General features: G+C 55.8%; 2 protein-coding genes and 1 long non-coding RNA gene across 3 annotated transcripts in view; 1 reads left to right on the forward strand and 2 right to left on the reverse strand.

The window, feature by feature from the left end:
• LOC145530002 (uncharacterized) overlaps positions 1-18,901 on the forward strand; it is a 1,493,464-nt gene that overhangs the window by 1,018,070 nt on the left and 456,493 nt on the right. The window contains exons 122-123 of the long non-coding RNA XR_014071397.1: positions 6,532-6,643; positions 14,186-14,297. This is a non-coding gene — a long non-coding RNA (uncharacterized LOC145530002). The remainder of the gene's footprint in view (positions 1-6,531; positions 6,644-14,185; positions 14,298-18,901) is intronic.
• LOC145529928 (uncharacterized) lies at positions 7,940-10,483 on the reverse strand. The gene is made up of 3 exons (XM_081550698.1): positions 10,314-10,483; positions 9,602-9,914; positions 7,940-9,351 (listed from the first exon to the last, which is right to left on the reverse strand). Exons 1-3 carry the CDS (start codon positions 10,446-10,448, stop codon positions 8,714-8,716), a joined length of 1,086 nt encoding a protein of 361 aa, XP_081406824.1. The 5' UTR covers positions 10,449-10,483; the 3' UTR covers positions 7,940-8,713.
• Positions 15,732-18,137, reverse strand: LOC145529920 (uncharacterized). The gene is made up of 3 exons (XM_081550687.1): positions 17,968-18,137; positions 17,256-17,568; positions 15,732-17,005 (listed from the first exon to the last, which is right to left on the reverse strand). The coding sequence occupies exons 1-3, from the start codon at positions 18,100-18,102 to the stop codon at positions 16,368-16,370; spliced, it is 1,086 nt and encodes a 361-aa protein (XP_081406813.1). The 5' UTR covers positions 18,103-18,137; the 3' UTR covers positions 15,732-16,367.

Raw genomic sequence — 18,901 nt, forward strand, 5'->3', positions numbered from 1 at the left:
CCGTTTTCCTTCCTGGGGAGGGTTCTGGCTCGAGTGGGAATGGCTCAAGTCTCCTAAGGTTCTGAAAGCCCACTGTGTGCAGATTCACGGTACACAGAGAGGAGAAGGTGGAGTCCTGCCCTGGAGGTGGTCACAGCTCACGGATGAGCCAGGCAGGCAGGCAGGCAGGCAGGCAGGGCATGAGAACTCCTGGGCTGCCTTCATGAGTGAATGGTGTGGGGGCAGAGGAAGAGAAGCCGGTCTGCTCCCTCATGTGGTGCCCAGGGCAGGTTGTCCCCAGAGGAAACCCTTACGACGGTGAGGACTCTCACTGCTGTTTCCCAAGGGGTTCCGTCGGTGCGTGTCTTCCCCGGAGCGGTCAGGCCGTCTCTAAAGTACACTGGCCATGGGCATTGCCTCTCCTTGGAACTTCCCACGTGTTTCTCTTTTTTATGGAACAGTGATTTTTCTAGAGGGGTTCTGGGCCACAAGGTTGTTGGGTCATTTTCTAGCCTTCTGTCGTGAAGAACGCTTTCCTGGGCGTTGGGGTGGTTTGTTGTTCCAGCTCCCTTTCTTGGCTTCTTTTGGGAGCTGGTGCAACAAGAGGAGCTCAGCCTCTGCCTTCTGGCTGAGATGTCACCCTTCAAACAGCAATGCCTGCCTGGAGATAATGATGGCATTTGCCCAAAGGGCTTCGTTTGGCACATGATATCTTGAAAGGACGTACACCGTCCTGTCAGCTATCAAAGGCTAGTTCAAATGACATAAAAATGAGAACTCTCCAATGGAGTCTTACAGTAGGTGGAGAGTCCGAAAGAAACTCCTTCAGTCATTTCACTGAGAGTCATTGATTGGGGACACCAAGAATATAGGAAGGAATGCAGAAAGAAAAGATGAAATTGTGTTCAGGATCGGGGGGAGGGATGAACAGGGCGTGCTTGCCTTGAATCCAGGCTTTGTTGGGGGGTGGGGCATAAAGATCAAACGGGTCTGAAACCACAAAGTGGTGATGGTAACACAGTATCACCAGAGTTACACAACAGTGTTCCCAAATTGCAATAATGATGAAAAAGTTTACTAACTTAACCAACAAGTTCCCAACTTAACCAACAAAAATACAGGAAACCATACAAAAAATAAAACATCACCAGAAAGGTGGAAACAAACCAAATGCAAAGCAGTTCAGGGGAAAGGAACTCCATGTCCCCTGGGGGCAGACCGAGTTGACAGCGTCCACGGTGAGCCGACAGGGATGGAGGCGGCAGAGCCGACCGCTCCCCTGGACGTGGTGTTTCTGGCAAGGGCTCTGGGTCTCTGTCCAGAGCGGGGGCTCGTTCTTCCTGCAGGGGTGGGTGAGTCATCGTCGGCGTCTGGGTGTTGCGCGGGAGCCAGGGCAGGCTCTCCCTGCCGAGGCGGTGACTCCTCCTCTGCCTCGGGTTCTCCTGCCAAAGCCCGAGCAGGTACAGGTGCACGTGGAGGTGGAGGTTCTGGCTGAGGGGGTGGGACATCAGTGCCTGGGGCTGGGGGTCCTGCAGGCACGGAGATCCGATCTGCCCGGTGTGCTGGCCAGAACCCAGCTGGCCTGGTGTCTCTGCGAGGGCAAGTCTCGGTTCTCCATCTGCCCTCGGTGGATCCCTGGGTCCTGCACCTGGAGCCACCACCTCTGTAGGGACAGGTCTGGGAAGTGGAGCCTGGTTCCAGTTGGAGGCCAGTGCTAGAGCTGGGGGAGAAGCAAAGTTTGCCCACAGGCCAGCCTTGGCATGTGCGTATCCCGGGACAGAAAGCTTCCAAGAGATTCCCAAAGAATACCCAGGGTCGGATGTCTTTTGGGACTGAAGTGTGCAAGATGGGGGTGGGGGTGTGAGGCCAGCGCTTGCTGCAGGCCCAGCAGCATCTTTCGGGGACTCGTCCCTGTGTAGCTCAGCACCCCCTCCCCACACACTCCCGTGCACCAGCCCCAGCGTCCTCACCTCTGTGCTCTGGCGTGCTGGGCTCCAGGTCCTCCTGCTGCCTCAGAGGCTGGGGTTCTCGGGACTCTGGGTCGGAGCCGGGTGTGCTGAGCTCCGTGGCAGCCTCAGACTGGGCCGCCGGGTGTATCCTGTGTGGTGTCTCGGCAGCAGGCCTTCCCCGCCTCCGCTTCGCCCCCGGTGGGGCTGATGCCTCCGTGGGCACGCTCACCTGGAGCCTGCACTGGGCCTCAGGGGCGGGGGGGTGGTGCTCCGACCCCTCCCTCCGGGAGGTGGACGGGGTGTCCCCGTCCTCGGCCTCATCACGTGGGAAGCTCTGCAACGACAGTGACCGTCAGCCAGCCATGCTGGGACTTTTCCGAGCTGGGCCTGGCCAGTGGAGCCGCTGCTTCTGCCTGCTCGAACTTCTCTTCCCAGAAGGGTCAGAGACGTGTGTCTGCTCAGATCCCCACCCGGGACGAAAGAGACCGACCTGAGGGTGTGAGGCCAGCCTGGGCGGCCGGCGCTGCCCGCACTCTCCCCATCCCAGCCAGCCTGCTCTCCCCTGGGGTGTGGACACAACTTGCCCGCAGGCTTCTGACCCCACATCCGCCTGGGCTTCCTTGAGGGAGACACACCCCGAGAAACCCGCATCCACACACACAGGCAAAGGACCCGGTGTTTCCGGGTGGCATGGGAGAGGTGGGCTGGCCCGGCCTGGGGCTCCCCGTGTTACCTTTCTGTTTCTCCGGGCAAAGGGCCAGAGGCCTCTCGGGGGTGCCCTGAGCCAACGTCGACAGGGTGCCCACGCACACTGCCTGTGAGCTCTCCTCAGGCCCCGGCCTCTGGGCAGGGGCAAACAGCAGAACATCCTGGCAGCAAGTGATCTGGCTGGGGGCTCCTCTCCGCTCTGGAGGCCTGGATACCCGGGTTGCGGGTTCTGTTGGGTTCTGTTGCCGGCAGGTGACATCATTTCCTGGGGTTCGTGCTGAGGTCCCTTCCCCAAAACTTCCCAAGGGAATCTCTGGGTTTCTGACTGCTCGACCACCCCCCTTAGGCCATGTGCAGGCACAGTGACAGCCACACAGCCCAGCCCACAGCCCTGGGGAGGCCTGGGTGCAGCCAGGGCCTGAGCTCCGAGGACCCCGCTGCTCTCAGACCAGGCTCCTTCTTCTCATAAGTGGTGTGGCCCTGGACAAGCGTATGCCCCTCAGGGTTTCCCCAGTCTCTCCATCTGCAGAGTGGGGGTCATTCTCCCATCTGCTTCCTAGGTCTGTCGGCCTACGAGCAGCTCCATGCCTTTCCACCTGGGGCCGATATCACGTGGAGCTTGTGCGCTGAGACTTCAGAAAGAAAGACTCCATCCAGGGCTGACACAGCACAGAATGGGGCAGAACGAGGCCTGGATGCGCCGTGGTACCCAGGAAAAGGCACTCCCCCTCCTGAGTGTTTTGAGACCCCGCATCAAAGTTGGAGGCGCGAAAGGAAGACTCGAAGGTCTCCCTCTCTTATAGAAAAGAGTAGCCAACTTTCTGGTCCTCTGTTTCCATTGAGATTCTGTTCAAGTGTCCCAGCTCGGCTTCTGCGGGTGGCTGAGCTTCTAATGGCTCCCTGCGTTCTTGTCTTTTCCTCTCCAAACCTTCCGTCCTTTTCCCCCTTCTGGGGTGGATGGGCGCTGTCATTGCTTCTACCTTCGAGACAGATTGATGAAAAGTCTGGACCGTCGACTCCTTTCCTCTCTTTGGTTCCGTGTCTCTCTCTGTATGTGTCCCTCTCTTTTCCCTTCTCGATTCAGTCTGTGTCTTCCTCTTTCTCTCTCGTGTGTAGATGGATGGATGCTAGGAATGCACATGTATATGATTAGATGAGGGTTATGTTTTAGGGATAGGTTAGAGGGAGAGAAAGGCTTTAGGTCGGAGTTGGTCATGGGGGAAGGGTCAAGGGTGGTGGTGGTGTTTCTTGGAATCTGAGTGCTGTGCATTCTTCGTCTCTTTCCATATGAACCCCTTCTCAGATACACCACTTGCAAGGAGTCTCTCATGTTCCGTTTCCCATCTTTTGCATTTCTGAATGCTTAGCTTCTCTGTTGTGAAGAGGTTCCATTGGATGGAAACCCATTGGCATACTTCGTTTTCCTCTTTCCCTTACTTGAAGAGACCCATTTCTACCTCCGCCCAGCAAATGGCAAGGAGACTCTGATGTTAAGGAGCCTTTGACCTACGCTTCTTTCTAGCTGTCTCATGACATCAGTCTTTAGGGTGAGGTTTTCCCCCGATATTGAGGTGGTGTGAGATCAAAACCAATAGCGTTCTTCAGATGTAGCTGTCTGGTTTTCCCATGGACATTTATTGAAGAGGCTTTCTTGTTCCCATTTGGATATTCTCCCCTTTTGTGTCAGAGATGAGTTGACCATGGATGCCGGGGTTTGTTTCTGGACCCTCAACTTTATTCCATCGATCTGGATCTGTGTGTGTTGTTGTATTCCCAATAGCATACTGTCCTGCTGCTGCCGCTGCGCCTAAGTCACTTCAGTCGTGTCTGACTCTGCGCGACCCCATGGCCTGCAGCCTACCAGGCTCCTCCGTCCAGGGCGTTTTCCAGGCAAGAGTACTGGAGTGGGTCGCCATCGCCTTCTCCGATACTCTCCTGAGGATCCTAGTTTGGTCGTCTAATTTCCTTTCACACAACCTTGGATGTCCGTATCGGGGCTTTTTCGTCGGATTGTATTGACAATTTAGGCTCTTTTCTGTTTCCGTACCCCTTTTGCAATTCTTTGTTCGGTGCGAAAATGCATTGGCATTTTGGGAGGAATAGCATCGAAGCTGTGGATTGCCTTGTGGGGCTGTGACATCATTTTCCCAATAGGAATTCTTTCAAGCCCTGAGCACAGCTTCTCTTTCCAGTGGTTGGTGTGGGCTTGATCTTCCTTCTTCCATCTCTCGCCGTTTTGTGAGAACAGGTCCTTCCTTCCCTTCTGGGTTAGATGGACTCGTGGGTATCACTTCAGTGAATGGCATTGTCAGTGGGGGTGATAATTCCCTTCTCATTGGAAGACTTTGCTGTGAGTATTAGAAATGCAAGTGATTTCTCTTCCCCTTCCTCCCTGTCCATCTCTCAGAGCCACCGGGAAACAGAGGCCTCATCCAGGGTCACACAGGCCTGAGGGAGTGCAACTAGACTGTTGTTTCTTCAGGCCCTCAGTGCTGGACATCATCCGGGATACTCTGTGTGTGTCTTCCTCAGTCTGCTGTCCCTTCAGACCTTTCCCTAGTTTTCACAGGCTTGTCGTGTTGGTGTTCTTTGTCTGTTTGGAGACACATCCTTGAGAAGCTTTGTGTTTCCACTCATTCGTCTCGCGATGTATGACCTGTCTTTTGCTTTTGTAATGAGGTCTTTCCCACAGTAGATATCTTTGATTTTGCAAAGTCCACTGTATTCTCTGGGTTGTTTTGTGGGCTGCCTTTTTGTTTTGTGTGTGAAGACTCAAAGCACGTGTCCGGTTTCTGCTCATTGTTCTTCTAGATTTGTGACAAGTTTTCATGGAAACTTTGTCTAGGGATAACTGGAAGTGAACTCGGTGTAAGGTGTCAAGTCTCCATCTCCATTCATGTCATGCCCTGCAGTTTCCAATTCCCTGTTCCTGAGTGGTTTTGGAGACCTTGTGGGAAGTTTGGTTGCATCGGAGTTTGCGTTTCCACCTTGAGTAGATTCACACTGTTCTGCCCTCAGGGACACTGTCAAGGGGGAGTGAGGAGCAGCCTGCACTTCCAGCAGTGACCACACGGTGGGGCGAGTGCTGCTCTCCCCTCTGGGAGCCCCAGGCCACAGGCATCCCAGTGAGGAGCCAGCTCTGTGCTCAGCTGAAAGGAGTTAGTCTCTCAGGAGCCTCTGAGCCCTTGCCTTTGGATCACCCAGGGTGGGCATTTGCTGTGACAGAAAAAAATTGCCCTGAATTCCATGGACGGAAGAGCCTGGCTGTGTAGAGTTCGTGAGTTGCCGTGAATCAGACACAACTGAGGACACAAAAATTCAATAGACTAAAACACTTTTTGGGGGTGGGGGGAGTGAAAGGGGGTGATGTGGGGTTTTTTGTCTTATGTAATAGCCGAGGGAAATCTAGTTTAAACCTAAATTCACATAGATGGGAAAGGTATAGCTCTCCGTCACCCTATTAAAAAAAAAAAAAAGTCTTAACTTTTCTGAAAGCTTATTTAGTAGCTTCCTTGAGCAGTTCATTGTGAAGGATTTTTTTTTTTTCTGTGACATTGGCCTCATTAAAAAGTACGGTTTGCATTTACTGGATAATTTTGTTCATTTGGTTTGTTAGGGAATCTTGGTAATATTTGAGTTTCCTGGGGAGTATGGTCACATGACCTGGCCCTGGCCAATCGGTGTGTTCCACGTCCCTGGCCACTGTGATTGGCTCCCGACTGGGGCAGTGCCCAATCGGGGCCCGGGGCCGGGCCTCACGTTGGAAGCCAGGGGAAGACGAGCTCTCGTCCTGCTGGGGTAGGGGAAGGGGTGGGGCCAGGGGAGGTCAGGCTCCAGCAGTGGGAGGGGCTTGAGGTCCGCCTGCGGCAGTTGGTGACCTTCCTGCTCCCCTCAGGGCAGAGCCGCCGGCCTGAGAATGAGGGCGCTGCTGAGCCCAGGGGCTGGGATGGCCCGCTGCTGCTGTGGTCCCAGAGCTCCACCCGAGACCTGAGGGAGGCCGTCTGCCCGTGAGTCCTCTCCCGCTTGTCTGTCAGCTTGTTTGAACCATGCTGGGTTTTCTGCCCAGCTGGCTAAGGGGAGTCCCTGGAAATGCAAGGGTGTGGGTTTTGGCAGACTTCAGGGAAGACATGCCAGATGACCTGGGAGACTCCAGCTTAATCTGGATTCAGGAGATATCTCTTCGGGCCAGCTAGTAATTGTAGGATAAGCCTAATGAGTCTTCACAGGATGAAGAGAGTAACGTGCCAAGGTAGCAATCGATGTCCTCATTCGAGAGGATGAAGCTGGTGCTCAGAGAAGGGGGGAACCTGGCCAGAGCAAGGAGGTGTGCACCCAGACAGAACCCCCAGATCCGGCCATTTGAGCTCAGGGAGGCCACTGGTGTGGCTTGTCCCTGTAGCAGGCGCCGAGGCACGCAGCCCACCCTGATTCCTGCGGGGGCCTGACTTGGGAAGTGCCATCTGGTAGCTTTGAGACTCACCAAACCAAATTGCACTGGAGAGAGGAAGGACACCTTCCTTCATCCACCCCCCACCCCCGCCGGATTCCCACATACCCTGACCCCTTTCTCTTGACTTCGGAGCCATTTCCAGAGTCCCGCTCATATGACCTCATTCGAAGTGCACTGTGGACGAGCTGCCATCTGCAGCTGCTACCACAGCAGCCAAGGGCTTCAGCTCCCGAGTACCTCCCTTCCTTTGGAACTTGGGGGCCCTCTACTCCCCACTTGCACACCACAGACCTTTGCTGAGGATTGTGGGGACCCTCACTCAGTTTGCAGCACGTTGTAGCCATCCCTGTCCTCTCAATACCTCCCTTGCCACTCAGCTTGTGAGCCCCTTTGGAGCAGCGTGGCCCACCTGGCTGCAACGGAAGAGACACAGCTGACAGTGAAACAACAGCTTAGATCTGACAGCCAGAAAGCTCTGTCAAAAGGGACCTCCCTCTTCACACCGTAGAGGCTGTAGGAGCCGCCAGGCTTTCGGAACCAGTGCTGGGGCCAAAATGACTCCACAGCCGTTTTCCTTCCTGGGGAGGGTTCTGGCTCGAGTGGGAATGGCTCAAGTCTCCTAAGGTTCTGAAAGCCCACTGTGTGCAGATTCACGGTACACAGAGAGGAGAAGGTGGAGTCCTGCCCTGGAGGTGGTCACAGCTCACGGATGAGCCAGGCAGGCAGGCAGGCAGGCAGGCAGGGCATGAGAACTCCTGGGCTGCCTTCATGAGTGAATGGTGTGGGGGCAGAGGAAGAGAAGCCGGTCTGCTCCCTCATGTGGTGCCCAGGGCAGGTTGTCCCCAGAGGAAACCCTTACGACGGTGAGGACTCTCACTGCTGTTTCCCAAGGGGTTCCGTCGGTGCGTGTCTTCCCCGGAGCGGTCAGGCCGTCTCTAAAGTACACTGGCCATGGGCATTGCCTCTCCTTGGAACTTCCCACGTGTTTCTCTTTTTTATGGAACAGTGATTTTTCTAGAGGGGTTCTGGGCCACAAGGTTGTTGGGTCATTTTCTAGCCTTCTGTCGTGAAGAACGCTTTCCTGGGCGTTGGGGTGGTTTGTTGTTCCAGCTCCCTTTCTTGGCTTCTTTTGGGAGCTGGTGCAACAAGAGGAGCTCAGCCTCTGCCTTCTGGCTGAGATGTCACCCTTCAAACAGCAATGCCTGCCTGGAGATAATGATGGCATTTGCCAAAAGGGCTTCGTTTGGCACATGATATCTTGAAAGGACGTACACCGTCCTGTCAGCTATCAAAGGCTAGTTCAAATGACATAAAAATGAGAACTCTCCAATGGAGTCTTACAGTAGGTGGAGAGTCCGAAAGAAACTCCTTCAGTCATTTCACTGAGAGTCATTGATTGGGGACACCAAGAATATAGGAAGGAATGCAGAAAGAAAAGCTGAAATTGTGTTCAGGATCGGGGGGAGGGATGAACAGGGCGTGCTTGCCTTGAATCCAGGCTTTGTTGGGGGGTGGGGCATAAAGATCAAACGGGTCTGAAACCACAAAGTGGTGATGGTAACACAGTATCACCAGAGTTACACAACAGTGTTCCCAAATTGCAACAATGATGAAAAAGTTTACTAACTTAACCAACAAGTTCCCAACTTAACCAACAAAAATACAGGAAACCATACAAAAAATAAAACATCACCAGAAAGGTGGAAACAAACCAAATGCAAAGCAGTTCAGGGGAAAGGAACTCCATGTCCCCTGGGGGCAGACCGAGTTGACAGCGTCCACGGTGAGCCGACAGGGATGGAGGCGGCAGAGCCGACCGCTCCCCTGGACGTGGTGTTTCCGGCAAGGGCTCTGGGTCTCTGTCCAGAGCGGGGGCTCGTTCTTCCTGCAGGGGTGGGTGAGTCATCGTCGGCGTCTGGGTGTTGCGCGGGAGCCAGGGCAGGCTCTCCCTGCCGAGGCGGTGACTCCTCCTCTGCCTCGGGTTCTCCTGCCAAAGCCCGAGCAGGTACAGGTGCACGTGGAGGTGGAGGTTCTGGCTGAGGGGGTGGGACATCAGTGCCTGGGGCTGGGGGTCCTGCAGGCACGGAGATCCGATCTGCCCGGTGTGCTGGCCAGAACCCAGCTGGCCTGGTGTCTCTGCGAGGGCAAGTCTCGGTTCTCCATCTGCCCTCGGTGGATCCCTGGGTCCTGCACCTGGAGCCACCACCTCTGTAGGGACAGGTCTGGGAAGTGGAGCCTGGTTCCAGTTGGAGGCCAGTGCTAGAGCTGGGGGAGAAGCAAAGTTTGCCCACAGGCCAGCCTTGGCATGTGCGTATCCCGGGACAGAAAGCTTCCAAGAGATTCCCAAAGAATACCCAGGGTCGGATGTCTTTTGGGACTGAAGTGTGCAAGATGGGGGTGGGGGTGTGAGGCCAGCGCTTGCTGCAGGCCCAGCAGCATCTTTCGGGGACTCGTCCCTGTGTAGCTCAGCACCCCCTCCCCACACACTCCCGTGCACCAGCCCCAGCGTCCTCACCTCTGTGCTCTGGCGTGCTGGGCTCCAGGTCCTCCTGCTGCCTCAGAGGCTGGGGTTCTCGGGACTCTGGGTCGGAGCCGGGTGTGCTGAGCTCCGTGGCAGCCTCAGACTGGGCCGCCGGGTGTATCCTGTGTGGTGTCTCGGCAGCAGGCCTTCCCCGCCTCCGCTTCGCCCCCGGTGGGGCTGATGCCTCCGTGGGCACGCTCACCTGGAGCCTGCACTGGGCCTCAGGGGCGGGGGGGTGGTGCTCCGACCCCTCCCTCCGGGAGGTGGACGGGGTGTCCCCGTCCTCGGCCTCATCACGTGGGAAGCTCTGCAACGACAGTGACCGTCAGCCAGCCATGCTGGGACTTTTCCGAGCTGGGCCTGGCCAGTGGAGCCGCTGCTTCTGCCTGCTCGAACTTCTCTTCCCAGAAGGGTCAGAGACGTGTGTCTGCTCAGATCCCCACCCGGGACGAAAGAGACCGACCTGAGGGTGTGAGGCCAGCCTGGGCGGCCGGCGCTGCCCGCACTCTCCCCATCCCAGCCAGCCTGCTCTCCCCTGGGGTGTGGACACAACTTGCCCGCAGGCTTCTGACCCCACATCCGCCTGGGCTTCCTTGAGGGAGACACACCCCGAGAAACCCGCATCCACACACACAGGCAAAGGACCCGGTGTTTCCGGGTGGCATGGGAGAGGTGGGCTGGCCCGGCCTGGGGCTCCCCGTGTTACCTTTCTGTTTCTCCGGGCAAAGGGCCAGAGGCCTCTCGGGGGTGCCCTGAGCCAACGTCGACAGGGTGCCCACGCACACTGCCTGTGAGCTCTCCTCAGGCCCCGGCCTCTGGGCAGGGGCAAACAGCAGAACATCCTGGCAGCAAGTGATCTGGCTGGGGGCTCCTCTCCGCTCTGGAGGCCTGGATACCCGGGTTGCGGGTTCTGTTGGGTTCTGTTGCCGGCAGGTGACATCATTTCCTGGGGTTCGTGCTGAGGTCCCTTCCCCAAAACTTCCCAAGGGAATCTCTGGGTTTCTGACTGCTCGACCACCCCCCTTAGGCCATGTGCAGGCACAGTGACAGCCACACAGCCCAGCCCACAGCCCTGGGGAGGCCTGGGTGCAGCCAGGGCCTGAGCTCCGAGGACCCCGCTGCTCTCAGACCAGGCTCCTTCTTCTCATAAGTGGTGTGGCCCTGGACAAGCGTATGCCCCTCAGGGTTTCCCCAGTCTCTCCATCTGCAGAGTGGGGGTCATTCTCCCATCTGCTTCCTAGGTCTGTCGGCCTACGAGCAGCTCCATGCCTTTCCACCTGGGGCCGATATCACGTGGAGCTTGTGCGCTGAGACTTCAGAAAGAAAGACTCCATCCAGGGCTGACACAGCACAGAATGGGGCAGAACGAGGCCTGGATGCGCCGTGGTACCCAGGAAAAGGCACTCCCCCTCCTGAGTGTTTTGAGACCCCGCATCAAAGTTGGAGGCGCGAAAGGAAGACTCGAAGGTCTCCCTCTCTTATAGAAAAGAGTAGCCAACTTTCTGGTCCTCTGTTTCCATTGAGATTCTGTTCAAGTGTCCCAGCTCGGCTTCTGCGGGTGGCTGAGCTTCTAATGGCTCCCTGCGTTCTTGTCTTTTCCTCTCCAAACCTTCCGTCCTTTTCCCCCTTCTGGGGTGGATGGGCGCTGTCATTGCTTCTACCTTCGAGACAGATTGATGAAAAGTCTGGACCGTCGACTCCTTTCCTCTCTTTGGTTCCGTGTCTCTCTCTGTATGTGTCCCTCTCTTTTCCCTTCTCGATTCAGTCTGTGTCTTCCTCTTTCTCTCTCGTGTGTAGATGGATGGATGCTAGGAATGCACATGTATATGATTAGATGAGGGTTATGTTTTAGGGATAGGTTAGAGGGAGAGAAAGGCTTTAGGTCGGAGTTGGTCATGGGGGAAGGGTCAAGGGTGGTGGTGGTGTTTCTTGGAATCTGAGTGCTGTGCATTCTTCGTCTCTTTCCATATGAACCCCTTCTCAGATACACCACTTGCAAGGAGTCTCTCATGTTCCGTTTCCCATCTTTTGCATTTCTGAATGCTTAGCTTCTCTGTTGTGAAGAGGTTCCATTGGATGGAAACCCATTGGCATACTTCGTTTTCCTCTTTCCCTTACTTGAAGAGACCCATTTCTACCTCCGCCCAGCAAATGGCAAGGAGACTCTGATGTTAAGGAGCCTTTGACCTACGCTTCTTTCTAGCTGTCTCATGACATCAGTCTTTAGGGTGAGGTTTTCCCCCGATATTGAGGTGGTGTGAGATCAAAACCAATAGCGTTCTTCAGATGTAGCTGTCTGGTTTTCCCATGGACATTTATTGAAGAGGCTTTCTTGTTCCCATTTGGATATTCTCCCCTTTTGTGTCAGAGATGAGTTGACCATGGATGCCGGGGTTTGTTTCTGGACCCTCAACTTTATTCCATCGATCTGGATCTGTGTGTGTTGTTGTATTCCCAATAGCATACTGTCCTGCTGCTGCCGCTGCGCCTAAGTCACTTCAGTCGTGTCTGACTCTGCGCGACCCCATGGCCTGCAGCCTACCAGGCTCCTCCGTCCAGGGCGTTTTCCAGGCAAGAGTACTGGAGTGGGTCGCCATCGCCTTCTCCGATACTCTCCTGAGGATCCTAGTTTGGTCGTCTAATTTCCTTTCACACAACCTTGGATGTCCGTATCGGGGCTTTTTCGTCGGATTGTATTGACAATTTAGGCTCTTTTCTGTTTCCGTACCCCTTTTGCAATTCTTTGTTCGGTGCGAAAATGCATTGGCATTTTGGGAGGAATAGCATCGAAGCTGTGGATTGCCTTGTGGGGCTGTGACATCATTTTCCCAATAGGAATTCTTTCAAGCCCTGAGCACAGCTTCTCTTTCCAGTGGTTGGTGTGGGCTTGATCTTCCTTCTTCCATCTCTCGCCGTTTTGTGAGAACAGGTCCTTCCTTCCCTTCTGGGTTAGATGGACTCGTGGGTATCACTTCAGTGAATGGCATTGTCAGTGGGGGTGATAATTCCCTTCTCATTGGAAGACTTTGCTGTGAGTATTAGAAATGCAAGTGATTTCTCTTCCCCTTCCTCCCTGTCCATCTCTCAGAGCCACCGGGAAACAGAGGCCTCATCCAGGGTCACACAGGCCTGAGGGAGTGCAACTAGACTGTTGTTTCTTCAGGCCCTCAGTGCTGGACATCATCCGGGATACTCTGTGTGTGTCTTCCTCAGTCTGCTGTCCCTTCAGACCTTTCCCTAGTTTTCACAGGCTTGTCGTGTTGGTGTTCTTTGTCTGTTTGGAGACACATCCTTGAGAAGCTTTGTGTTTCCACTCATTCGTCTCGCGATGTATGACCTGTCTTTTGCTTTTGTAATGAGGTCTTTCCCACAGTAGATATCTTTGATTTTGCAAAGTCCACTGTATTCTCTGGGTTGTTTTGTGGGCTGCCTTTTTGTTTTGTGTGTGAAGACTCAAAGCACGTGTCCGGTTTCTGCTCATTGTTCTTCTAGATTTGTGACAAGTTTTCATGGAAACTTTGTCTAGGGATAACTGGAAGTGAACTCGGTGTAAGGTGTCAAGTCTCCATCTCCATTCATGTCATGCCCTGCAGTTTCCAATTCCCTGTTCCTGAGTGGTTTTGGAGACCTTGTGGGAAGTTTGGTTGCATCGGAGTTTGCGTTTCCACCTTGAGTAGATTCACACTGTTCTGCCCTCAGGGACACTGTCAAGGGGGAGTGAGGAGCAGCCTGCACTTCCAGCAGTGACCACACGGTGGGGCGAGTGCTGCTCTCCCCTCTGGGAGCCCCAGGCCACAGGCATCCCAGTGAGGAGCCAGCTCTGTGCTCAGCTGAAAGGAGTTAGTCTCTCAGGAGCCTCTGAGCCCTTGCCTTTGGATCACCCAGGGTGGGCATTTGCTGTGACAGAAAAAAATTGCCCTGAATTCCATGGACGGAAGAGCCTGGCTGTGTAGAGTTCGTGAGTTGCCGTGAATCAGACACAACTGAGGACACAAAAATTCAATAGACTAAAACACTTTTTGGGGGTGGGGGGAGTGAAAGGGGGTGATGTGGGGTTTTTTGTCTTATGTAATAGCCGAGGGAAATCTAGTTTAAACCTAAATTCACATAGATGGGAAAGGTATAGCTCTCCGTCACCCTATTAAAAAAAAAAAAAAAGTCTTAACTTTTCTGAAAGCTTATTTAGTAGCTTCCTTGAGCAGTTCATTGTGAAGGATTTTTTTTTTTTTCTGTGACATTGGCCTCATTAAAAAGTACGGTTTGCATTTACTGGATAATTTTGTTCATTTGGTTTGTTAGGGAATCTTGGTAATATTTGAGTTTCCTGGGGAGTATGGTCACATGACCTGGCCCTGGCCAATCGGTGTGTTCCACGTCCCTGGCCACTGTGATTGGCTCCCGACTGGGGCAGTGCCCAATCGGGGCCCGGGGCCGGGCCTCACGTTGGAAGCCAGGGGAAGACGAGCTCTCGTCCTGCTGGGGTAGGGGAAGGGGTGGGGCCAGGGGAGGTCAGGCTCCAGCAGTGGGAGGGGCTTGAGGTCCGCCTGCGGCAGTTGGTGACCTTCCTGCTCCCCTCAGGGCAGAGCCGCCGGCCTGAGAATGAGGGCGCTGCTGAGCCCAGGGGCTGGGATGGCCCGCTGCTGCTGTGGTCCCAGAGCTCCACCCGAGACCTGAGGGAGGCCGTCTGCCCGTGAGTCCTCTCCCGCTTGTCTGTCAGCTTGTTTGAACCATGCTGGGTTTTCTGCCCAGCTGGCTAAGGGGAGTCCCTGGAAATGCAAGGGTGTGGGTTTTGGCAGACTTCAGGGAAGACATGCCAGATGACCTGGGAGACTCCAGCTTAATCTGGATTCAGGAGATATCTCTTCGGGCCAGCTAGTAATTGTAGGATAAGCCTAATGAGTCTTCACAGGATGAAGAGAGTAACGTGCCAAGGTAGCAATCGATGTCCTCATTCGAGAGGATGAAGCTGGTGCTCAGAGAAGGGGGGAACCTGGCCAGAGCAAGGAGGTGTGCACCCAGACAGAACCCCCAGATCCGGCCATTTGAGCTCAGGGAGGCCACTGGTGTGGCTTGTCCCTGTAGCAGGCGCCGAGGCACGCAGCCCACCCTGATTCCTGCGGGGGCCTGACTTGGGAAGTGCCATCTGGTAGCTTTGAGACTCACCAAACCAAATTGCACTGGAGAGAGGAAGGACACCTTCCTTCATCCACCCCCCACCCCCGCCGGATTCCCACATACCCTGACCCCTTTCTCTTGACTTCGGAGCCATTTCCAGAGTCCCGCTCATATGACCTCATTCGAAGTGCACTGTGGACGAGCTGCCATCTGCAGCTGCTACCACAGCAGCCAAGGGCTTCAGCTCCCGAGTACCTCCCTTCCTTTGGAACTTGGGGGCCCTCTACTCCCCACTTGCACACCACAGACCTTTGCTGAGGATTGTGGGGACCCTCACTCAGTTTGCAGCACGTTGTAGCCATCCCTGTCCTCTCAATACCTCCCTTGCCACTCAGCTTGTGAGCCCCTTTGGAGCAGCGTGGCCCACCTGGCTGCAACGGAAGAGACACAGCTGACAGTGAAACAACAGCTTAGATCTGACAGCCAGAAAGCTCTGTCAAAAGGGACCTCCCTCTTCACACCGTAGAGGCTGTAGGAGCCGCCAGGCTTTCGGAACCAGTGCTGGGGCCAAAATGACTCCACAGCCGTTTTCCTTCCTGGGGAGGGTTCTGGCTCGAGTGGGAATGGCTCAAGTCTCCTAAGGTTCTGAAAGCCCACTGTGTGCAGATTCACGGTACACAGAGAGGAGAAGGTGGAGTCCTGCCCTGGAGGTGGTCACAGCTCACGGATGAGCCAGGCAGGCAGGCAGGCAGGCAGGCAGGGCATGAGAACTCCTGGGCTGCCTTCATGAGTGAATGGTGTGGGGGCAGAGGAAGAGAAGCCGGTCTGCTCCCTCATGTGGTGCCCAGGGCAGGTTGTCCCCAGAGGAAACCCTTACGACGGTGAGGACTCTCACTGCTGTTTCCCAAGGGGTTCCGTCGGTGCGTGTCTTCCCCGGAGCGGTCAGGCCGTCTCTAAAGTACACTGGCCATGGGCATTGCCTCTCCTTGGAACTTCCCACGTGTTTCTCTTTTTTATGGAACAGTGATTTTTCTAGAGGGGTTCTGGGCCACAAGGTTGTTGGGTCATTTTCTAGCCTTCTGTCGTGAAGAACGCTTTCCTGGGCGTTGGGGTGGTTTGTTGTTCCAGCTCCCTTTCTTGGCTTCTTTTGGGAGCTGGTGCAACAAGAGGAGCTCAGCCTCTGCCTTCTGGCTGAGATGTCACCCTTCAAACAGCAATGCCTGCCTGGAGATAATGATGGCATTTGCCAAAAGGGCTTCGTTTGGCACATGATATCTTGAAAGGACGTACACCGTCCTGTCAGCTATCAAAGGCTAGTTCAAATGACATAAAAATGAGAACTCTCCAATGGAGTCTTACAGTAGGTGGAGAGTCCGAAAGAAACTCCTTCAGTCATTTCACTGAGAGTCATTGATTGGGGACACCAAGAATATAGGAAGGAATGCAGAAAGAAAAGATGAAATTGTGTTCAGGATCGGGGGGAGGGATGAACAGGGCGTGCTTGCCTTGAATCCAGGCTTTGTTGGGGGGTGGGGCATAAAGATCAAACGGGTCTGAAACCACAAAGTGGTGATGGTAACACAGTATCACCAGAGTTACACAACAGTGTTCCCAAATTGCAACAATGATGAAAAAGTTTACTAACTTAACCAACAAGTTCCCAACTTAACCAACAAAAATACAGGAAACCATACAAAAAATAAAACATCACCAGAAAGGTGGAAACAAACCAAATGCAAAGCAGTTCAGGGGAAAGGAACTCCATGTCCCCTGGGGGCAGACCGAGTTGACAGCGTCCACGGTGAGCCGACAGGGATGGAGGCGGCAGAGCCGACCGCTCCCCTGGACGTGGTGTTTCCGGCAAGGGCTCTGGGTCTCTGTCCAGAGCGGGGGCTCGTTCTTCCTGCAGGGGTGGGTGAGTCATCGTCGGCGTCTGGGTGTTGCGCGGGAGCCAGGGCAGGCTCTCCCTGCCGAGGCGGTGACTCCTCCTCTGCCTCGGGTTCTCCTGCCAAAGCCCGAGCAGGTACAGGTGCACGTGGAGGTGGAGGTTCTGGCTGAGGGGGTGGGACATCAGTGCCTGGGGCTGGGGGTCCTGCAGGCACGGAGATCCGATCTGCCCGGTGTGCTGGCCAGAACCCAGCTGGCCTGGTGTCTCTGCGAGGGCAAGTCTCGGTTCTCCATCTGCCCTCGGTGGATCCCTGGGTCCTGCACCTGGAGCCACCACCTCTGTAGGGACAGGTCTGGGAAGTGGAGCCTGGTTCCAGTTGGAGGCCAGTGCTAGAGCTGGGGGAGAAGCAAAGTTTGCCCACAGGCCAGCCTTGGCATGTGCGTATCCCGGGACAGAAAGCTTCCAAGAGATTCCCAAAGAATACCCAGGGTCGGATGTCTTTTGGGACTGAAGTGTGCAAGATGGGGGTGGGGGTGTGAGGCCAGCGCTTGCTGCAGGCCCAGCAGCATCTTTCGGGGACTCGTCCCTGTGTAGCTCAGCACCCCCTCCCCACACACTCCCGTGCACCAGCCCCAGCGTCCTCACCTCTGTGCTCTGGCGTGCTGGGCTCCAGGTCCTCCTGCTGCCTCAGAGGCTGGGGTTCTCGGGACTCTGGGTCGGAGCCGGGTGTGCTGAGCTCCGTGGCAGCCTCAGACTGGGCCGCCGGGTGTATCCTGTGTGGTGTCTCGGCAGCAGGCCTTCCCCGCCTCCGCTTCGCCCCCGGTGGGGCTGATGCCTCCGTGGGCACGCTCACCTGGAGCCTGCACTGGGCCTCAGGGGCGGGGGGGTGGTGCTCCGACCCCTCCCTCCGGGAGGTGGACGGGGTGTCCCCGTCCTCGGCCTCATCACGTGGGAAGCTCTGCAACGACAGTGACCGTCAGCCAGCCATGCTGGGACTTTTCCGAGCTGGGCCTGGCCAGTGGAGCCGCTGCTTCTGCCTGCTCGAACTTCTCTTCCCAGAAGGGTCAGAGACGTGTGTCTGCTCAGATCCCCACCCGGGACGAAAGAGACCGACCTGAGGGTGTGAGGCCAGCCTGGGCGGCCGGCGCTGCCCGCACTCTCCCCATCCCAGCCAGCCTGCTCTCCCCTGGGGTGTGGACACAACTTGCCCGCAGGCTTCTGACCCCACATCCGCCTGGGCTTCCTTGAGGGAGACACACCCCGAGAAACCCGCATCCACACACACAGGCAAAGGACCCGGTGTTTCCGGGTGGCATGGGAGAGGTGGGCTGGCCCGGCCTGGGGCTCCCCGTGTTACCTTTCTGTTTCTCCGGGCAAAGGGCCAGAGGCCTCTCGGGGGTGCCCTGAGCCAACGTCGACAGGGTGCCCACGCACACTGCCTGTGAGCTCTCCTCAGGCCCCGGCCTCTGGGCAGGGGCAAACAGCAGAACATCCTGGCAGCAAGTGATCTGGCTGGGGGCTCCTCTCCGCTCTGGAGGCCTGGATACCCGGGTTGCGGGTTCTGTTGGGTTCTGTTGCCGGCAGGTGACATCATTTCCTGGGGTTCGTGCTGAGGTCCCTTCCCCAAAACTTCCCAAGGGAATCTCTGGGTTTCTGACTGCTCGACCACCCCCCTTAGGCCATGTGCAGGCACAGTGACAGCCACACAGCCCAGCCCACAGCCCTGGGGAGGCCTGGGTGCAGCCAGGGCCTGAGCTCCGAGGACCCCGCTGCTCTCAGACCAGGCTCCTTCTTCTCATAAGTGGTGTGGCCCTGGACAAGCGTATGCCCCTCAGGGTTTCCCCAGTCTCTCCATCTGCAGAGTGGGGGTCATTCTCCCATCTGCTTCCTAGGTCTGTCGGCCTACGAGCAGCTCCATGCCTTTCCACCTGGGGCCGATATCACGTGGAGCTTGTGCGCTGAGACTTCAGAAAGAAAGACTCCATCCAGGGCTGACACAGCACAGAATGGGGCAGAACGAGGCCTGGATGCGCCGTGGTACCCAGGAAAAGGCACTCCCCCTCCTGAGTGTTTTGAGACCCCGCATCAAAGTTGGAGGCGCGAAAGGAAGACTCGAAGGTCTCCCTCTCTTATAGAAAAGAGTAGCCAACTTTCTGGTCCTCTGTTTCCATTGAGATTCTGTTCAAGTGTCCCAGCTCGGCTTCTGCGGGTGGCTGAGCTTCTAATGGCTCCCTGCGTTCTTGTCTTTTCCTCTCCAAACCTTCCGTCCTTTTCCCCCTTCTGGGGTGGAT

The sequence above is a fragment of the Giraffa tippelskirchi genome, chromosome 12, assembly GCF_054371585.1.
Source record: "Giraffa tippelskirchi isolate mGirTip1 chromosome 12, T2T-mGirTip1v1.2.pri, whole genome shotgun sequence".
In the NCBI taxonomy this organism is placed as follows: Eukaryota; Metazoa; Chordata; class Mammalia; order Artiodactyla; family Giraffidae; genus Giraffa; species Giraffa tippelskirchi.

Excerpts from the sequence above, each read along its gene's own strand:
- LOC145529920 (XM_081550687.1), bottom strand. The coding sequence starts at position 18,102 with ATGTTCTGCTGTTTGCCCCTGCCCAGAGGCCGGGGCCTGAGGAGAGCT. Across the intron at positions 17,569-17,967 it reads TTGCCCGGAGAAACAGAAAG|AGCTTCCCACGTGATGAGGC; the intron begins GTAACACGGGGA and ends CTGTCGTTGCAG. Across the intron at positions 17,006-17,255 it reads CAGCACGCCAGAGCACAGAG|CTCTAGCACTGGCCTCCAAC; the intron begins GTGAGGACGCTG and ends CTTCTCCCCCAG.
- LOC145529928 (XM_081550698.1), bottom strand. The coding sequence starts at position 10,448 with ATGTTCTGCTGTTTGCCCCTGCCCAGAGGCCGGGGCCTGAGGAGAGCT. Across the intron at positions 9,915-10,313 it reads TTGCCCGGAGAAACAGAAAG|AGCTTCCCACGTGATGAGGC; the intron begins GTAACACGGGGA and ends CTGTCGTTGCAG. Across the intron at positions 9,352-9,601 it reads CAGCACGCCAGAGCACAGAG|CTCTAGCACTGGCCTCCAAC; the intron begins GTGAGGACGCTG and ends CTTCTCCCCCAG.